Source organism: Thunnus thynnus, chromosome 19 (genome assembly GCF_963924715.1).
Source record: "Thunnus thynnus chromosome 19, fThuThy2.1, whole genome shotgun sequence".
Classification (NCBI taxonomy): domain Eukaryota; kingdom Metazoa; phylum Chordata; class Actinopteri; order Scombriformes; family Scombridae; genus Thunnus; species Thunnus thynnus.
Window position 1 is genome coordinate 17,071,936 of NC_089535.1, and position 17,536 is coordinate 17,089,471.

Below are 17,536 nucleotides of genomic sequence, written 5' to 3' on the forward strand. Positions count from 1 at the left end.
TCTTAATGATCCTGAGAACTAAAAAGTCACCAATATGTATATATATATATATATATATACACACATACATACATACATACACATATGTGTGTGTGTATATATATATATATATGTTTTATATCACTTTTCCAACTTAATATCTTGTAAAAATCTTTACCCATAGCCTCTTAGTTGGATATATTTTCATTTTACTAATCAGGCTTCAGCTATGAACTCCTTTAACCCAAAGAATAAAAGTCACCTGACCTTTGCTGTCAGTGATAAATATGTCTGAGGGTGCTAAAATTAGTAGGCTGTAGGCTAACTTAAAATTTACTTCTTAAAAGAGGATGTATCATGCACATTTCCATATTTATGTTCTGGGAGTCTACTGCAATATCTTTACATGATTTACAGTAAAAAAAAACTTCCTTATTTATCTTATTTTACAGTTCAGCCCCTGTCTGAAAAAGGGCCGTTTTAGCTCCTGTCTCTTTAAAGGTAGAGTCAGTCATTCTGGAGAAAGATTCTTGACAAACAAATACACCCCTCCCTTTAGAAGCTCCACCCCCAAAATTCATGGACGTGCATTGCCAAGGCGATGACTTGAGGACAATGGCCAAACTCCCCTCACCAGACAGACAGAGTTTTACTTTTGTAAATTTTGCTGGAGTGTGTAGAAGTGTTGTGTGGCTCGCTCCGAGCTACTGTGTTTATATGCCCATTTACAGAGCCAGTGCTGTTTATGAACACCAGATTTTTTTACACACAGAACAGACAACTAGCAGGCCGTGAGAAGATATTCACTGAATTTGACAAAAACTATATTAGATTAGAATCACTGACTTTACCTTTAAAGCTGCCCTCTTGATGAGCCCACTCTGTTCTGATTGGTTAGGCTCCACAGGCTACATAGACAAACAATAGTAGTAGGATTTCTTTTATTTTTTTCTCACCCTTTATCCAAAATGTCAACTCCTCAAATTCATCCATACATGTCTGAGCCAAAATCAGATCTGAAATATGCGAGTGGACAATATGAACAGCACATGGAAAAACCTTAGCAACAAAGGCTACGGAACGGACCGCCGTTTGTGGGAATGCACGAACAATCTGACGTCAATTTGATGGGGAAGTAGAGATAACCTTGCAAATGAAGCGTTCAGAACTGGCTGAAGCCTGAGCTTTTGATTTCCAGGCAGCATTTTTACATACGTTTACCTCCAGTTTTGGAACTCTGACCATGTTTAATGTAGACATCCGACACTGTAACAGTATATAAATAGAAAATCACAAAAAACACGTTATGTCCTCTTTAACATCTAATTTGATTTTATTTGCAACTATTTTTTGTATTTGGTTGCTGAATTTAATTTAAAAGGATAAACTTTTTTTAAGTTTTGAATTGATTAGATATCAAATGGCCTCAGAGGAAGCTTAGCTGTAATTGCAAACCGTTGTTGTCTGGCCCACTTCTTCTCATACAGCAATGAACCACTTTACAGCTTGCTCTGATTTATGAAAACAAGTCCTGTCTTGCACTCCCAATTTTTCCACAACTTGTTTCATCAAGCAAAGGTAATACTAGGACAACAATGACATCCACTAGGGGGCCTGTTCAGCTATCTTAAGTTCACTGAGGTACAATAAATTGAGCTGGTTTGTACGTGGCACCTGACAAACTAATTAATTATTGACAGATTATGAACTCGGAGCTTAAGTCATTTATGGTATAGGGTTTATGTTATGAGGTCTAATTGCCTTTGAATCTCCTCATTTTTAAATACACTAACAAGTTTCTTATGCAATCAACTATGTTGGTTGCAGTGTCCAGATTCTTTATTGTAATATCTACTGTTGTTGTCACCTACAGTATTATGGCTGTAGATTTTTTGTCTTGTCTTGTTTTTGTCACATTTCTGTTGACCAAATCACTGTATCAATATCAAAGTGTTGAATTTGGTTGCTGAGAAACCATCCTGCTTCTTTTTTTTTTTTTTTTTGTTGACGTGGCACGGAGTGAGTGAGCATCAGTTGTTGAGCACAGAGGAAAACTGCAGGGAGTTTGCCAGGGATAGGCAAATCTATGAGATGGAAACACAGAGATAACAGAGGCTGTGCAGACTCACAGTCACACAAAGCACACATACTACTAAGAGAGGAAGTAGTCAGTTGTGGACAGATGCTTATGTCACCGACAGAACTGGAGTTTACATCCCCCCACATACAAACACGCAGACTCACACACTCGATGCTTTGTCACACTCTTTGTCATTCACTATCTCTGTACCTTTCTCTCTTCGACAGTTACAGAAACTCACACAGATACATTGAACAAATACATTCTTCACAACTTTATCCACCGACCATTTGGACATCCAGAGGCAGCTGGGATTGTTGTCCTCAACATGGTGAGTACACCTTATCACTGTACTAAAACTATTTGATATAATCACCTTCTAGATAAGAAAACCATGGTGGCAGGTGAGAGGGGTCAGTGAAAGAAAGGTGCTGTTGGAAATCTTTGTTATGGGCATTTTTCTAACACTTATTATACATTAATATAATGAATATTTATTTGTAACAACACCCTCATGTAGTCATTCATTCTTGTACACATGATTCTGACGTTACTGCTTGTTTGGGCAAGTTACTACATGTATAACTATAGAGGAAATATATTTTAATTGTACTCTTGCAATCACCTTAGCGATTTGTAGGCCTTGAGTTATCATTTTATAGCATTTAGGACCCCATGAGATTATACTTATGATTTTGTGTTTGATATTCAAGACATTTTTGGACACATTTTCCCATGCATAATGTAAAAACAGGAGAAGTCACCATTAGGTTTGGTTTTTTGTCATCTAGATTGTGCAAGGCAACTTTGGCTTTTCATCACACTGGAAATAGAAATCATGGTTCCTCTTTGCTATGACCGGACAATCCCGTTCTCTTCTCTGTCATTTCTCAGCAGGTCATTGGACTTTGAATTCTTATAGTCTATATAGTAACTGCATTTTTATTTGCACAGTATTTGCAGTTGCAGGGAAACTAGCATAACACCTAACATTTTAGCAGCTGCAGTCATCATTATCGATATGGCAATGTTATGGTTGTCATTTCTCACATGCTGTTTACACATAATAAAAGTAACTGTCCACTAAAACAACTCATCTAAACCTATGCTTACCCAGAATATACACTCAGTTGCCAGTTCATTAGGTATGTTTAGCTAAAACTAAGGAATTATAATTCAACAGCTCTGCAGTAAATCTTACCCTTATGAGGGTTATAATGTTTTTGTTGAAACTATTCTTCATTGTCATTTTGAGGCTGTAGTTTGTGTGTTGAGTTGCACTGCTTTACTCTTAAAGGTATTTCCAGGATTTGACAACATTTTTAGGTTGTCACAAAATTGCAACTGCACACATATTTAGAGAAGCAGTAATTGCAAACGTCTGGAACATATTGGGTAATTTTTAGTTTACTGTGGTTGAGAAACAGAAGTATGGGGGGGGGAACTTTCCTCTGTTTCTTCTCTGATTTCATATTCAGCTGCATGTCAGGCCTGGTGTTAACACACACAGTATGCCACCCCTGCAAGATGGTACTGACACCATTAAAGTGACACTCCGCCCAAAATCTACCTTTTAGGCCACCAAATACATAACTTCAGTTAGCTTAGAAGACAGTTGCAGTTGTTAAGTATAAGTTGATAGTTTCCTTCTCAACAAAGAAGACAGATGCAGCTAGCTTGACTGCTAGCATATTTAGCAAATGTATGACGTTTACAATGGATTTAAACTGCGACAATTTTCCACAGCGGAATAAAACATTTCTCAACCCAATTCTCTGTCCTTTCATATGCCCAGTATTCCAGTAACCCAGTATACACCTAGTATAGTTTTGTTAAAATGCGACTAAACAAATAACTTCTGGGTCACACTAATGCCGGTATAAAACTCCAAAGCTAAAACTGAAGCAGCCAGATCGTTTTGAGAACATAGTTTCCATTTTGTCAGCAAAAATATTAATGTTGTCCACGTACAAGAATTGTTTTTTGAAGTTTGTGAATCAAGTCATATAAGCAACCCCCCTAAAACTTACGATAATAAACTAATAATTTTCAACTATATATGCGGTTAGAAAGAAACTACCAGTACTGTGTGCAACATACTCTAGATCTGATGTTTGCTGTGGTTTAACGTTAACTGTTGTTCTCTCCGTTGATCAGTTTTTCCTCACTTTACTGCTGTAAGAATAGCAGCAGCTGTGTGTCCTCATACTCTTATCTCCACTTCCTGGTATGGTGTCTCTGACTCCAGTCAAACCAGACTCATTAAAATGGGTGTGGCTGCTACTTCATCTGTCCATTATGACACTTTGTGTCAGCTCCAGGACTGTTTCTGTGTTAAAGTAGACACACATGATCTTACATAATACATGAATTTGGTTCCCAGTTCTCATATTCAAAGGCTACATTTCCCAAATAAATGCAATATTTGCCATATTAGAGAAAAAGGCTTTTCACTTGATAAACAGAGGGGAGTGCAAGCAAGAATACCTGGACAGAACATTTGGTTGCAAATACAGCTTTGAAAAGTCTTATTCCAGAGATTATTAAGTGAAAATAAGTGAAAGAAGAGTATTATGAGGAGTTCTTGGTTTATGAGACAGTTTTACTTTCCGTATTACTTTGTTTTTGTCAGTGTAGTTCAAAACCAACAAGATAAAATTCATTCACACATTACTTATTTGATTATTTGAACCACACACCAGCCTTGGGTGGTTCAAACATTTGTGATGGTGCAGATGAGTTGTGTTATCTTGGTTACACACACACACATTCACCGATGGCTACTATGCAAGGTGTTGTTCCTACGCATTTGGAGCACTCTCGGATTCAGAGTCTTTCTTAAGGAGATTTCAACATGAGTGAACCACCAACTCTGTGATTAATGGATAACCTGTTCTACCTTTTGAGCCACAGCCGTGCAGTGGGGAGGGAGGGAGGAAGGATGTCATGGTAAATTGAAAGACAATGATATGATTATGTGCACATAGCATGTCTGTGTGCATATTTGATTTTGGTTTTTGTATATGATTGATTTATGAGTGGCCTCTGGAAAAGTTTTTTAAGCTTCACTTGTGAAACTTGCAAAACCTTTTAAGTCTATTGAAGTGCACATCTTGTTTTCCCCTTATTCCTCTTTTGCTTTGTCCAGCAGTTTCTGTTTCTGTTTTGCTTCCTGTTGAAGTTATATTATTCTGCCATGCACAAAATATCCTAATTTTACTTTCAATTCTGGTTTTGTATTCTGATTATTCACCCTGCTTCTGGTCCTTCCATTCTGTCCAGGAAAACAAGGCTGATGTGAAGGCCATCATGGCTCGCTTCCAAACGAGTGGGGCGAGCACTGACGAGCCTTCCTCCACACCGCCAGTACGAACCAAACCACAACTGCACCCTACCTTCTCCTCTGGCCCAGCCATACAGACAAAGAAACCTGTCTTGGAGAGCCTCTCAGGCAGTGCGATAAATGTTCCTCCTAAACCCTCTTTCCTGAAAAACACACCGTCCACGAAAAGTGACACAGAGGCACTTGAACCAAACAAAGCAAAAGCCCTGGCTAGCAGATTTGGAAACACTCAGGATGACAACAATGCCAACAACAAACCTTTCATTGTTAATAAACCCTTGAAGCCACCTTTTTCACAGGCTCATGAAGCTAAAGGCCCTGTACATAAGCCTCCTCTTCACAAGCCCCCCCTCAGCTCCACCCTGTCCGACGCCAAACCTGCCTTGCCTAAACCATCTCCAGCAATCAGCTCCAAGCCCAGCTGGGTAAAGGATACCAGTGGTGGGGGTCCACCATCCAACACTAGCTCCACAACGCCCAAAGTACCATCTGTACAACCAAAAGTGAGCAGCAGCCTTGGAAAACTACGGCAGCAAAATGAAGAAGCAGCAAGTAACACAGACACTGCGAACAAAACTTCACCACCAACAAGCTACAATTTTAAGCCCCCGCCCGTCTTCAGGACTGCTCAGAATACCTTCAACAAGGAGGACAAGACGGAGCAGTCAGATAGTGGTGTGAGAGCAGATGGAGGCAACAAACTGCCTCTCACTGCTGCTAAGTCCATCCCTCCTCCCAAACCTCCAGCCAGTAAAAAGCCTAGCTTTAAGAAGCCGTCAAAACCTTTTCCTCAGACTGGCAGCGTTAATGGTGATGCCACTTCAGGCCCCAAGTGCAATCCCCTCCCCAACAGTTTAGCTTTGGGCCCTGCTCCTGCTAAACCTAACCGACCTCCCAAAGTCAACCTGGAAAACTTCAAAAGAGGTGCTGAGGCCTCTGATGATGGTAAGTTGGACTGGCACTAATAGCTTTGTTTAGTAGTAACTCCACAGAAAAAAATATGAACAAAAGTTATGATTCTGTGAGATGTAACCACCAATCCAATGACTGAGTGGAAATTAGTATTTATATAAATCAGATCAACAGTCACTATGGTGTACATTGCAAAATTGCTTGTATATTTGAGTGTAGTTACATGCCAAAATAATTACAGTTTAACACTTGTGTGCTAATTTAAATATTGCTTTGAGTGCCTCAAAGATGTGTGATCACTCTGTCAGAGTCCTAGTTAAACTCCAGCAAGCATTCTAACTTTCATATTTGCGGGCTGTAGAGAGCTACACTATGCTAAAGTGGCCCTTCACTTATTAACCCATTCAATTTCACCCATCTCTTCCCAAAATCACAAAGTCTTTTGGGAGGTCCTATATCAGTATTACTGGATGGATTCTGGTGAACAGTGCAAAGAATAAAGGTCAAATGGAAGCCAGTGCTTGGCAAATTAATTACACTTTTTTTGGGGCCTGCAATTGAACAAGTATAAATATATTCTGATTTCTGAACTGTGGAAGACACTTTACACATTAGAGACATTAAGTCCTCAGAGGACTTCGCTATGATTTGTCTATATGTGATTTGTAGTTACTTTTTTTATGTGACCTATAGGGTTGTAGCTAACATGTCCTCAGTTTTGTTTCTGGGAATTTTGAGTCCTGAGGAAGAGTTTATGTTCTACAGTTACACACAAATTTCATTTGTTTTTAAGGCTGATTCAGATTTTTACTTATTTATAATAGTCAATGTGCCTGAAATTGACTGTTTTAGGCTTTTAGGCTAGTGCTTCTCCACCACAGTCATATTCCTGGCATTGTGGAGGAATCTTTGATGCAACTTTTAGTGCTTTGTTCAGGGTGATAAAATTTACAGAAAATGAATTTGTTAAACACATATATAAAACATGAAAAAATCTTATAGTTGCTTAACACAAATGTCTTAGGGCTACATCGGGGAGAATTTGGACACATGATGTCAGTATTTCTAAAATCCTGACGCTGGTTACTGACAAGTGAATATGTCATTTGTTCTCAGGTTTCTCCTCCTGAGGAGATCTTGACCTCAGTGAAACTTCTCGAATTAGTGAAGTTTAACTAGCTAAACAACATAGCTTTTGGATAATGAATGTAAACAAAACAAAGTACAGAATATGTGTATATATATATGTATATCAGTATAAATCTCCTTCCTATTGAACTTAAAACCATTAAGAAGACACTGTGACCCACTTTAACTGTGGCAAACAGCTGGTGAGACAGATAAGAGGAGTTTCAGAAGAGAAATTTCTTGCAGCCAGAAGGCAGACACATGTAGCCTTGCTGGCGGTAATACCTCAACTATATCCGGCTGCATTTAACTCATTTTTTGCTGGCATTCATTTTGGTGTATATCTTTGGTTCACTGAATCAAATAAATGTGTCAGCATAATTCCTCTAAACAAACAAACCATAATGTTTTACAGTAATCAATGCTCTAAACCAGGCCAAGCCCTTGCTGTCAAGTAGATTAAATGACTCAGGGTGGTAAACAGTCTGAAAAAGACAGGGGTTCCTCTTATTTTGTTGGTTCAAGTGCATTTCCTTTCTATCACTATAATAGCTATCTCAGGCAAGTGTTGAGAGCACACTTCAGAAGTGTGAAAAAAAGACGTTTCACAAGTTCACAAGTGTGGTTTCAGTGGCGCTAGTAATGTTTAGGCTGTAGTTCTTGATTTCACTTTGGGTTATCTGACTGACCAGCAATGTAAACAACTCCTGTTTGCACATAACAGCATTAAAAGCAAATGTATCTTACTATTTTTTAGTTGATACAGCATCTGAATTTGCATTTTATGCATTCTGTAAAAATTTAGAGCAAGTTACACAGATGCTTGCGTACAATTGTTCAGAGCTTGAGATAAGAGACCAAAGTCATAGACATAAACTTAGTTCCTCTATTTGTTTGGCTAAGTTCCCTGTCCAGTTTGTCTCTTCTCCTCCCCCCTCGCTCTCTGCTGTGACAGCGGAGTTTGTTTCACCACATGGGGAAGTAAAAGTTCCAGCAAACAGGGAGAGTTTCGAGTGAGAGCATTCTGTTTTTAGACACACACCTGATCCGCATTTCGGTGCAGTCAGTAGATGAAGGATGACTGTTGGCTGATATTCAAGCTCAAAACCGAAAAATAAGGGAAGACGGAAGACAGAAATAACTGAGCAATTCTGATATTGTTGTCTGCTTCACGGGATAATTTGATGGATGCTATTTGCTCTCCCTTTCTTACCTATTGTTATATGCTATGCTGTCCTTTCTTTTGAAATGAAAACTTAGTTAACATGAGCACATGTGAGGTTTTAAGGTTTCATGTCATATGTATTGCCTACCGTATTGGTCTTGTTTTTAGGTTCATCATTTGTGATTGGCCTTTTACTAAAAGATTTTACAGTTTTATTGTAAAATTGTAAGTGCCTTACAATTTTAAGGCACTTGTACATGAGCATTTCCATTTTATTCCACTTTTTACTTGCACTCCACTACACCACTTTTTACTCCACTACATTTATCTGACACTTAATTTACAGGTTAGGATTATTATTAAATTTCTAAAATGGCAAACAGACTAGTTTACCCTCTAGGGATTGATAAAGTCTAGTGTCATTGAAGGACACTGGTAAAGATACTTTTCTCTATTTTACCACCGTGTGTTTTTTGTTACAGGTTCTGGCACCTTTAAGAAACCCATTGTGCCAACTCCTTCAGCCTCGTACCTCAGTAACCACAGCAACCATGTGACCCCAAATCAACCCCCTCAGACTGCCCTTCCCAGTCTGCCCCCAAGACACCCTGGAACCATGTAAATGTCACAATTGTGCTGATGCATGCACATTTACAAGTTATATATGCTGTGTATTCTCTGGAGAAAGTTACACTAATTAACACAAAGTAAATCCCAACTGTGTTTTTCAGCATCCAGCAAGATGAGTGCTATGATGATGTTGATGAACTGAAAAGCTCTCCTCCACCTCTACCACCATCCACAGGTTCAGTAACAGTCACTATCTGACCCCCATATCGTGAATCATTTATGTTCTTACCACCACAGGAAGACAGAAAAGGCCTGTGTGATGGTGAACCTCGTACCTCGTTTAAATATTAAAAGATGCTCATACAAGGAACTATATTAATCACTATGTGCTGGCAGTGTATCAGTGTTTTACTGATGCTAAATTAGAAGTTTAACTCTGGTTATTTTGGTTATTTGCATATGAAATTGTAGTTTCTGTTAATATCTGTCTAGACAGTCTTGTTTTGTTCTAACTTAACATTCATTCTTTGTTTCTCTTCAGGCCACCCGAGTCAGAGGGCAAAGGTGAGACATGCTGAATTAATTTCACTTTACATAAATACAGATATGCATGCGGGTACATGTGCAGATGTAGATGCATACACACACAAACACGATCAGATAAGCACATGGATGTGTGTTCATAATGAGAAATGACTAATAAATCCAGTGGTGGAATATGGAAAACATGAAGATGCAGCAGAGTAAATAAGTAAGAATAAATGAGTGCAGTAATTGAGAATAAATTGAAGTGTACTCATAAAGCAAATGGTGTATACATGTATATATTAAACTAACATCAGCACACAGTAAGAGAGATGTGTGAATCAGAGTATGAAAAATGTTAGTGCCCCTGCAGAAAAACAGCAGTAGTACCAGTTATAATTACTGACAAAAAGGACCTTACAACATCAACAGCTTGATGGAAATTAATGTGAATGTTACCATAAACAGGAAGACAAACGAAAAACGTAAATACAGAGAATGTGTAAAGTTCTTCTTCTACAGAAGTGAGTAGGACATACACTATGTAATATATGATGCAAGAAAGACACTGAGCTAATTGCAGTTTTTCTGCTGTTTTTATTCATGTCTTCTCTGCCCAGGAAGAGAATGATGATGATGATGATGATGGAGAGATGTACGAGGATCTTGATGAACGATGGTGAGAGGATGTTCCACATTAAACATTAGCTTGTTTTTCTCATACCTCTCTGACTCTGTCTTGTCTTTAAAACCAGTATTGTTTCTGAATTATTTGTCTGCATCTGGATGGACTAGTGGAGTTTTTATTTTAAGAGCTTGGCTGGAAAATTTGTTTGACTTTGGTCTATTCAGGTCCAGAGCTGACAAACCCTGACACAAACTAAAGTTGTCTCGACAATAAACTCTTCAATGATTTTAATATTGTCAGCATATGTTTAACAATTTCCCTCTGCACAGAGCTCCCTTACAAGTATATTGGTTTTAATTCCAGTTAGGCAGTGTTCCCATTTACCTTTACTGACACTACTCTCTGGTGGTTGTTTTGCAACACTACAATTTCATTCATCCTCACTCTGATTGAATTTTCTGATTAAAATAGAGAGAGCAGATAAACTCTGTTGTTTTAACGGCTTTGTCTGTTCAGGGGAGTTAATACGGGGTCACCAGCAAGTCAGCCACATCTGTTTATCAGTCTCTCTCTCCTTATCATTTCCTGCCTATGCCAACTCTCTTGTGCTCTCTCTCTCTCTCTCTCAAAAGGGAAGCGGCTGAACAAAAACAAGAAAAGAGAAAAGAGAAAGAGGAGAGGGAGAGTAAAAAACGACTGGAGGCTGAGAAGAAGGAGCAGAAGGAACGAGAGAAGAAGGAACAAGACGCCAGAAAGAAATTCAAAGTGAGTAGACAAGACTGGAAGTTGCAGCTACATGTCAACCTATTCATTTAAAAACATGTATAACACTTATATTTTCAGAGACTTGTTACATCCTTTATGTACAGAACATGTGCGCATGCAAACATGTGAAACTTTTGTCTGCTCTTAAGTGTGGCAGTGTGGTAAGCGTCGTCTTAAAGTGACAAATATTATTATTATTCTGTTAAAACTGCAACATAAATAAATGTAATAATCTATTCAATTTTCTTCCTTTATGTGTGTTTGCATGTATGTTTGTTCATGGCTGCGTGTATGTTAGTTGGTCGGCCCTCTGGAGGCCATCCACCAAGGGAAGGCTTGTGTGGACTGCCGAGGCAGTAAGACAGACCTTGCTTTGAAGCAGGGAGACAGCCTCGACATCATCCGTGTCCATGGCAACCCGGAGGGGAAATGGTTGGGACGGACGCAGGATGGATCCAGTAAGTTTACATATTCCTACCTCATTAGTCTCATTTTCTTTGCTTATCTTTGCCTTGGCTTGTCATCTGTCACTTATCTTCTTTCTTTGTGCCGTGACACCCTCTCTGTCACACCTGTAAATACAAGATAAGACTGTCTTATGTATCTTTCTATAATCTCATTTCCCTTTATTGTCTATATTTTAGCTAAAAACCCGCAGTCAATAATAGAAGGGACAAATCAAACCAATATTTCACTTCTCTCTTTGTTTCTTGTTAACATAACAGTTGGTTATGTGAAGACCACATCAGTGGAAATTGACTTTAACACTCTGAAGAATCGCCAAGCTCAGCAGCAGGCGTACGACCCCGAGGTCTACGATGACATTGATGTAGCCTCTCCTGATAACAGGTACCAGCAAATGATATATTCTTCCTCTATATCAGTTAGTTGCAATGAAAAGTTGCACTTTTTCTAAGAATGGACAGAAGTAAAATGGGATGAGCCGTTACTGTAGTTCCAAAAGTGTTTTTTCCCTTCATTAAATAACCTCACATTACTCAACATGAAAATACATGTTGACATATGTATGTACATGTATGTATTCACGTTTTTTTGTTGATATGATGAGGTGTTTTTTTTTTCAGGTTTGACTCAAAATCTTAATCTAAACTGATTAAAACTGCAGATTTTGTTCAATAAGTTCTGGAGCAGCTGAATTCATAGCTCACTTAATGGATCTCTAGATTGTCAATGAAAAAAAACATAGATGGGAATTTTACCTCTGGAACATGTAACAAAAGAAAGTTCATTGTCTTTAATGTTCATATTACAAACTGTTCTCTCTCTACAGTGGGTCCAAAGGCCCAGGAGGTATGTTATAAATCTATATTAAATATTATTATATCCAGTCACATTCTTTGCATTTTGTTGATGTCAAGTTGTTTTGCTGAGATGAAACATGTCACTAATTGCATGTTATGTTTTTGTTGTTGTCCTGTAGTGATTCTACCACCGCTACCAGGAGAGGGTGGAGAAATATACGATGATGTTCTTGATCCAAACCTGGATGTCAGGTGGGAACTGATGGATAAATCACTTTTTGTTTTACAAGATGTTACAGTAGATATTTTATAGACAAAAAACATTGAATACTAATGCTAAATGGAGAAGATGAACGATTCTGAAGTAAAAAAGAAAAAGAAATGCAGGTTTTTTTTATCCTTGATTGGCTCTTTAGTCCCCTGGAACACAGGTCCTCTATGAAGCCCCTTGGCTTCCTGCGGATATTTGACCGGATAGGACGTCCTGCCAGCTCTAAAGTGTAAAATACACTCAGTAGTAAGACTGATCACAGATCTACTGTCCACTGTTGTTAATCCCTTAACAGTTCCTCTCGGATGAAGATGCCTTTGAATGTTGATTTTATCTCCAGATTGGCATCCGATCAGCTACCTCACCTCTTTCTGAATAACACGAAAGGATCCTGATTTACAAACTGATTGTTGCATGAACAGTCTAAGAGGCTGGAATCTAACAGTGATGTTTGTGTAATTACAATCAGTGCAGCTGATTATATGTGATTTTACTAATCTTCACGAGTCATTTGCATGTCTGTAATTGATGTATGATTGTCGACTTAATCAGAAAATCAAGGCCTCATCTGCTAACACCATGAAAAGAATGTTTAAACAAGTATACTAATTCATTAATTTATTAATATCATGTTCTAATTCATGAATACGATTGTATATTTGGGCTGCTTTGAATCATATTAATCTACTTTGAATTGATGATGGTCTAATGATATAAATTATGTAAAATCTTGATAATTTTTCATTTTTTGTGCCAGAGTGCCTCCACCCAGCCAGTTTACTGCAGACGGAAAATCAGGTATCACACAAATTTTTATGAAAAAAGATATTTGTCCCTCAATATGACTCTTCTTTGTTTTTGATAGTCCTCTGATATCCTAAAGTACCCCAAATTGATGGTTTTTGGTGTATTAACTTGCTGGATTAAGTGAGACCTCCTCAACATTTGATATTTCATCTCTAACAAGAAATAATCGATTTTAGCAAAATCATTTATGACTTCAAAATGGATCTGGGCATATATTGTTACATTTTTTTTTTTTGTTTCATTTGCTGACATGCAGACTGCCCTGCATCTCCTCTTTGTATACTTTACAGGTGACAATCCATTGTTTGTTACATGTAATCTGATTCAAATGTCCTCTAAATGCTTGCTAATGTCAGGTGTCTAAAAGTTAAAGACTCACTGACTTGTCCCATGTGTTACCACAGATCATCCAGGAGCTGCAATCGATGAGGAGATATACGATGATGTTGACTCTCAAAATTTGCCTCCTCTTCCTCCCATAAGCAGGTACAATTACAACAATCTTAAAACAAATTGTAATAATCTTACAGTCCATCCATTTATGTCCATGATTTCAAATGTCACAATTGTCAAATTAATTTTTTGGTGGGGTTAAACCAAATAATAAGTAATCAAAATCATTATTGTTTTTGGTTCTCTCCTCTCATTTGATGTTTATTTTTCTGTTCAGCCTTCCAACCCTGAAAGGCAAAAGCAGGACTGAAGAGAGAGAGGACCCAAAGAAGCAGAAAAAGTTCGAGAAAGAGGAGAAGGAATTCAGGAAAAAATTTAAAGTTGGTCTCTAATATTTCTTTAACCTTATCAATCCAGTTTTCTAACTGTTGCCAAGTTCACAAACTTGTAAACACAGTTCAACAGTGAAAAAAATTGAATTCCATTAAAGTTGATGTTTTCAGATCAAATACGCCATCAAGGATTTAAACTAAAAATGTACTGGCAGTCACAAACGTAACAACTGAAGAGTAATTTTGAATATCTTTCAGTATGATGGGGAAATACAGGTGCTGTACCAGGTGACCATCGTCCCTACACTCACTAATAAGAAGTGGGGCGGGAAAGAGCTGGCAGTCAAAGCAGGAGAGAAACTGGACGTCATTGTTAAAGCCGTGGACAACAAACTGATCTGTCGGAACGAGGAGGGCAAATGTGAGTGTCTGCTGTTAGTTTATGTGTTTGATACCATGAACATAACTTATAAATACATGTATTCAAGATTCCCACACTAATGACCATGTATTTAAAATCTGTCTGTCTGTCTTTTACAGTTGGTTACGTTTCGACCAGCTACATTTTCATGGAGTAAGCACCACAAACATTTACACATTAATACACAGACAAAGAAATTTATATGCTGACTGATTATTTTGTTTTTGTTTGTTTACAGCGATGGTGATATCTATGATGACATTGGAGATGGTATGTTTTTAAGTTCATCTTTATTTTTTCATGAATAGATATCCACACAGTGGACACAAGTCAACATTCATAGTTGAAGTAATCTTTTTAATCAATATTATATATCTTCTTTTCAGATTGCATCTATGACAACGACTGAGAAACATCTTGTAACAGGTTTATTGTTTTACATTGATATTGTTCATGTTATTTATTATGTTTATTGATGACATACATTGCTTCAAGTCAGACTGATAATCAGATTGAATAGTCATTTTTCGCTTCATTATTTATTAATTAATATTTGAATTGCTGAAAAATTCGACATCTGGGCAGCGATTCAGTGATCTGGGACCAGGCTGGCTTTAAGTCCATTGAACAATGTCATCCTTTAAAATTTTACTCCATCCAAAAAAACAACAAAACAAAACAATTTCATGTTATTTGCAACATCTCAGCAAAGTGGGAAACATTTGTTGGAACAACAGTATTTGCATATTTCTGTTTTTATGTTCTCATTTGTTTTCTTTTTAAATCTCCACAGCACTGTATTTACATGTATGCCTCTACTGTGTTTGGCAATTTTATAAGAACAGCAGCAATTTTAAAAGAGAGTTGTAAACACTGCTCATCACTTTGTTTTTAAATGCTTAACATGATGTGACACTGTATGTATAATAAATTGCTATCTGTAAAACTGAGGTTTAAAGAGCTTCTGTGCTAACTCAGGCTTCTTTGTCTCAAGCAGTTTCAACATGTAGAATAATCACTTGTGTTAGCACCAAGGTGCCTCTGAAATACTGTATAGACAATTTATGAATTGCTGTTAAAGTAAAGCTCTGCTGTTAAAGTAAGAGGACATCAGCTATAAAGGAAAAACTCATGTTCCATAACTGTAAACTCACGCATACATGCACGATACAGTGTGGTGTCATGCCTGTAAACCTGAGATATGTGTGTGCATGTTTATGATGTGTGCATGGCTAATTGATGACTATCTTAATTGGCCTTTTCCAAACCAAAATTAGCAAACTGCATTTCCTCATGGCATGTTATAGGGTTTTCTCTGCACTGTTTATGTGCAAGAAGGGAGTCAGTAAAATGTGGCTTTTTAGTAACATCTAGTGTCAGCCATCAGGAACTACAACAACAGCAAACCACACTTTAGGTGGGAGGCTAGAGCAATCATTTGTTCAGATTCAAGCTCATCACTAGCCATTTTGCCGTATAGTCATTAAGACAGCAGACCAGACATTTTGATAGAAGTACAACAAACATTATACAGAATTCAAATGATGGGTCTGCAATATTTTTGTGGGTGCTTGCACATATCTAGGAAGTGAAATGGCAGATAACGTTGCAATTTGCAAAGAAGGCCATAAAAATAATCACATTGATTTGACAGTTAGCTTCAGCAAGACAGAAATCAAGCACATTATAAAGCAGAGATTGAAGGAAAGCTGGCAAAAGCAATGGGAGGAAGAGAGGAAGAGATCATGGTTTTACAAAGTTCAAAGGAAAAGTGGGAGAAATGAGGTGTGCAGGAAGGAGCAGGAGAGATGAGACAACAATATCAAGTCTTTGATTTGGACACAGTGGACTAAACAGTACACTATTCAAAATAGGTAAATATAACACAGGCAGATGTGAATCCTGTGGGCAAGATGAAACAGTAGAGCATATGCTACACTGTCAGACATATGAGGAAGAAGGTGATTTAAAACCTCAGAAAGATAAAAGTACACTTTGATCTAACGGATATTCTACAAAAGAACTCATAAATAAGTGTTATAAAATCCTATTTCAGTATCTTAGACTAACTAATTTGAGAAAATATGAGTTTTTTTTATGGATATTGTAAATACTAGACATGCTGCTCCACTTTCCACCAGTCGATGGCGGTAATGCGCCAATTCGTTGTTGCAAACTGCCTTTAAACGTCAAAGAAGAAGAACACACTTCCTCGCTGTCTTCACCATGGTTCCTCCAGTCGCTGTGTCGCCGCTCATCAAGGTAATAAGTTATTTAAAGATTGTTTTAAATTGATTTCTATAAATTCAAAGGAAGGTGATTTATTAAAATCTCCAGCACACCTCTCAAAATGCGGGGCTGTCACCGACATGGCCGTTAATGTCCGTTATTCGAATAGCATGCTAGCTAATGTTTGCTAGCAATGACATTGAGGGGTAACTTCTCACAGGTGAATCACTGTCCGCTAAAAACAGCTGGAAAATCTGCAGCCTTTTTCACATCTGTCTGCTGCGGTGTTCGTGTTTAAAATAACTAACGTTAAGATAGTTGTCAATGAGCTTAATGTGTCATTACAATCGACAGCTAGTTAACGTTATTCACTGTCGCTAGAAGGTCAGAAAAACTGAACTTCGCCCTACTCAGCGTGGTTTGTGTGCAGCTAAAGTTAACTAAGCTGTGACGCAGGGTTTTATTAAACACAGAACTGTAGGAAAAAAAGTTGAAAATGATAGATAGTTACATCAGGAAAGTGTTGCAGTGAAAATCTTGAAATAAGGATAAAGTTTCTGGCTCGATTGCCCATTTTTGCTAGCTCATACAGTTATGCTGGTTGATATCAGTCATAGTTATAGTAGTTTCACTAGTTAACACAGCTGAATCTCTTTTATTTCAGACGGCCAGATGGTCTGCCCTGCTGCTTGGCATGTTTTATGGCAAACAGAGGTTTGGTAAGTC

General features: G+C 37.8%; 1 protein-coding gene across 3 annotated transcripts; it reads left to right on the top strand.

Annotated features, from left to right (window-relative positions):
• Positions 1–1,979: 1,979 nt before the first annotated feature.
• On the top strand, positions 1,980–15,527 carry fyb1b (FYN binding protein 1 b). Of its 3 annotated transcripts, XM_067574446.1 has the most exons (19): positions 1,982–2,390; positions 5,342–6,347; positions 9,090–9,225; positions 9,339–9,412; positions 9,719–9,741; positions 10,323–10,381; positions 10,963–11,095; positions 11,394–11,553; positions 11,821–11,944; positions 12,387–12,406; positions 12,537–12,609; positions 12,774–12,857; positions 13,386–13,426; positions 13,840–13,921; positions 14,106–14,208; positions 14,419–14,581; positions 14,701–14,734; positions 14,820–14,851; positions 14,968–15,527. In XM_067574446.1, exons 1-19 carry the CDS (start codon positions 2,388–2,390, stop codon positions 14,988–14,990), a joined length of 2,373 nt encoding a protein of 790 aa, XP_067430547.1. In that variant the 5' UTR covers positions 1,982–2,387; the 3' UTR covers positions 14,991–15,527. The 3 variants fall into 3 exon arrangements, 2 of the variants coding, with proteins under 2 accessions (XP_067430547.1, XP_067430548.1); XM_067574447.1 differs by lacking the exon at positions 12,774–12,857 and having other exon boundaries at positions 1,983–2,390; XR_010924680.1 differs by lacking the exons at positions 14,106–14,208; positions 14,419–14,581; positions 14,701–14,734; positions 14,820–14,851; positions 14,968–15,527 and having other exon boundaries at positions 1,980–2,390; positions 12,774–12,874.
• The last annotated feature ends 2,009 nt before the right edge of the window (positions 15,528–17,536 follow it).

What these genes read in the sequence shown, in the direction of transcription:
- fyb1b (XM_067574446.1), top strand. An exon ending in GATCCAAACCTGGATGTCAG is followed by an intron (nt 12,610 to 12,773) that starts GTGGGAACTGAT and finishes TTGGCTCTTTAG; the next exon opens with TCCCCTGGAACACAGGTCCT. An exon ending in AATTCAGGAAAAAATTTAAA is followed by an intron (nt 14,209 to 14,418) that starts GTTGGTCTCTAA and finishes AATATCTTTCAG; the next exon opens with TATGATGGGGAAATACAGGT.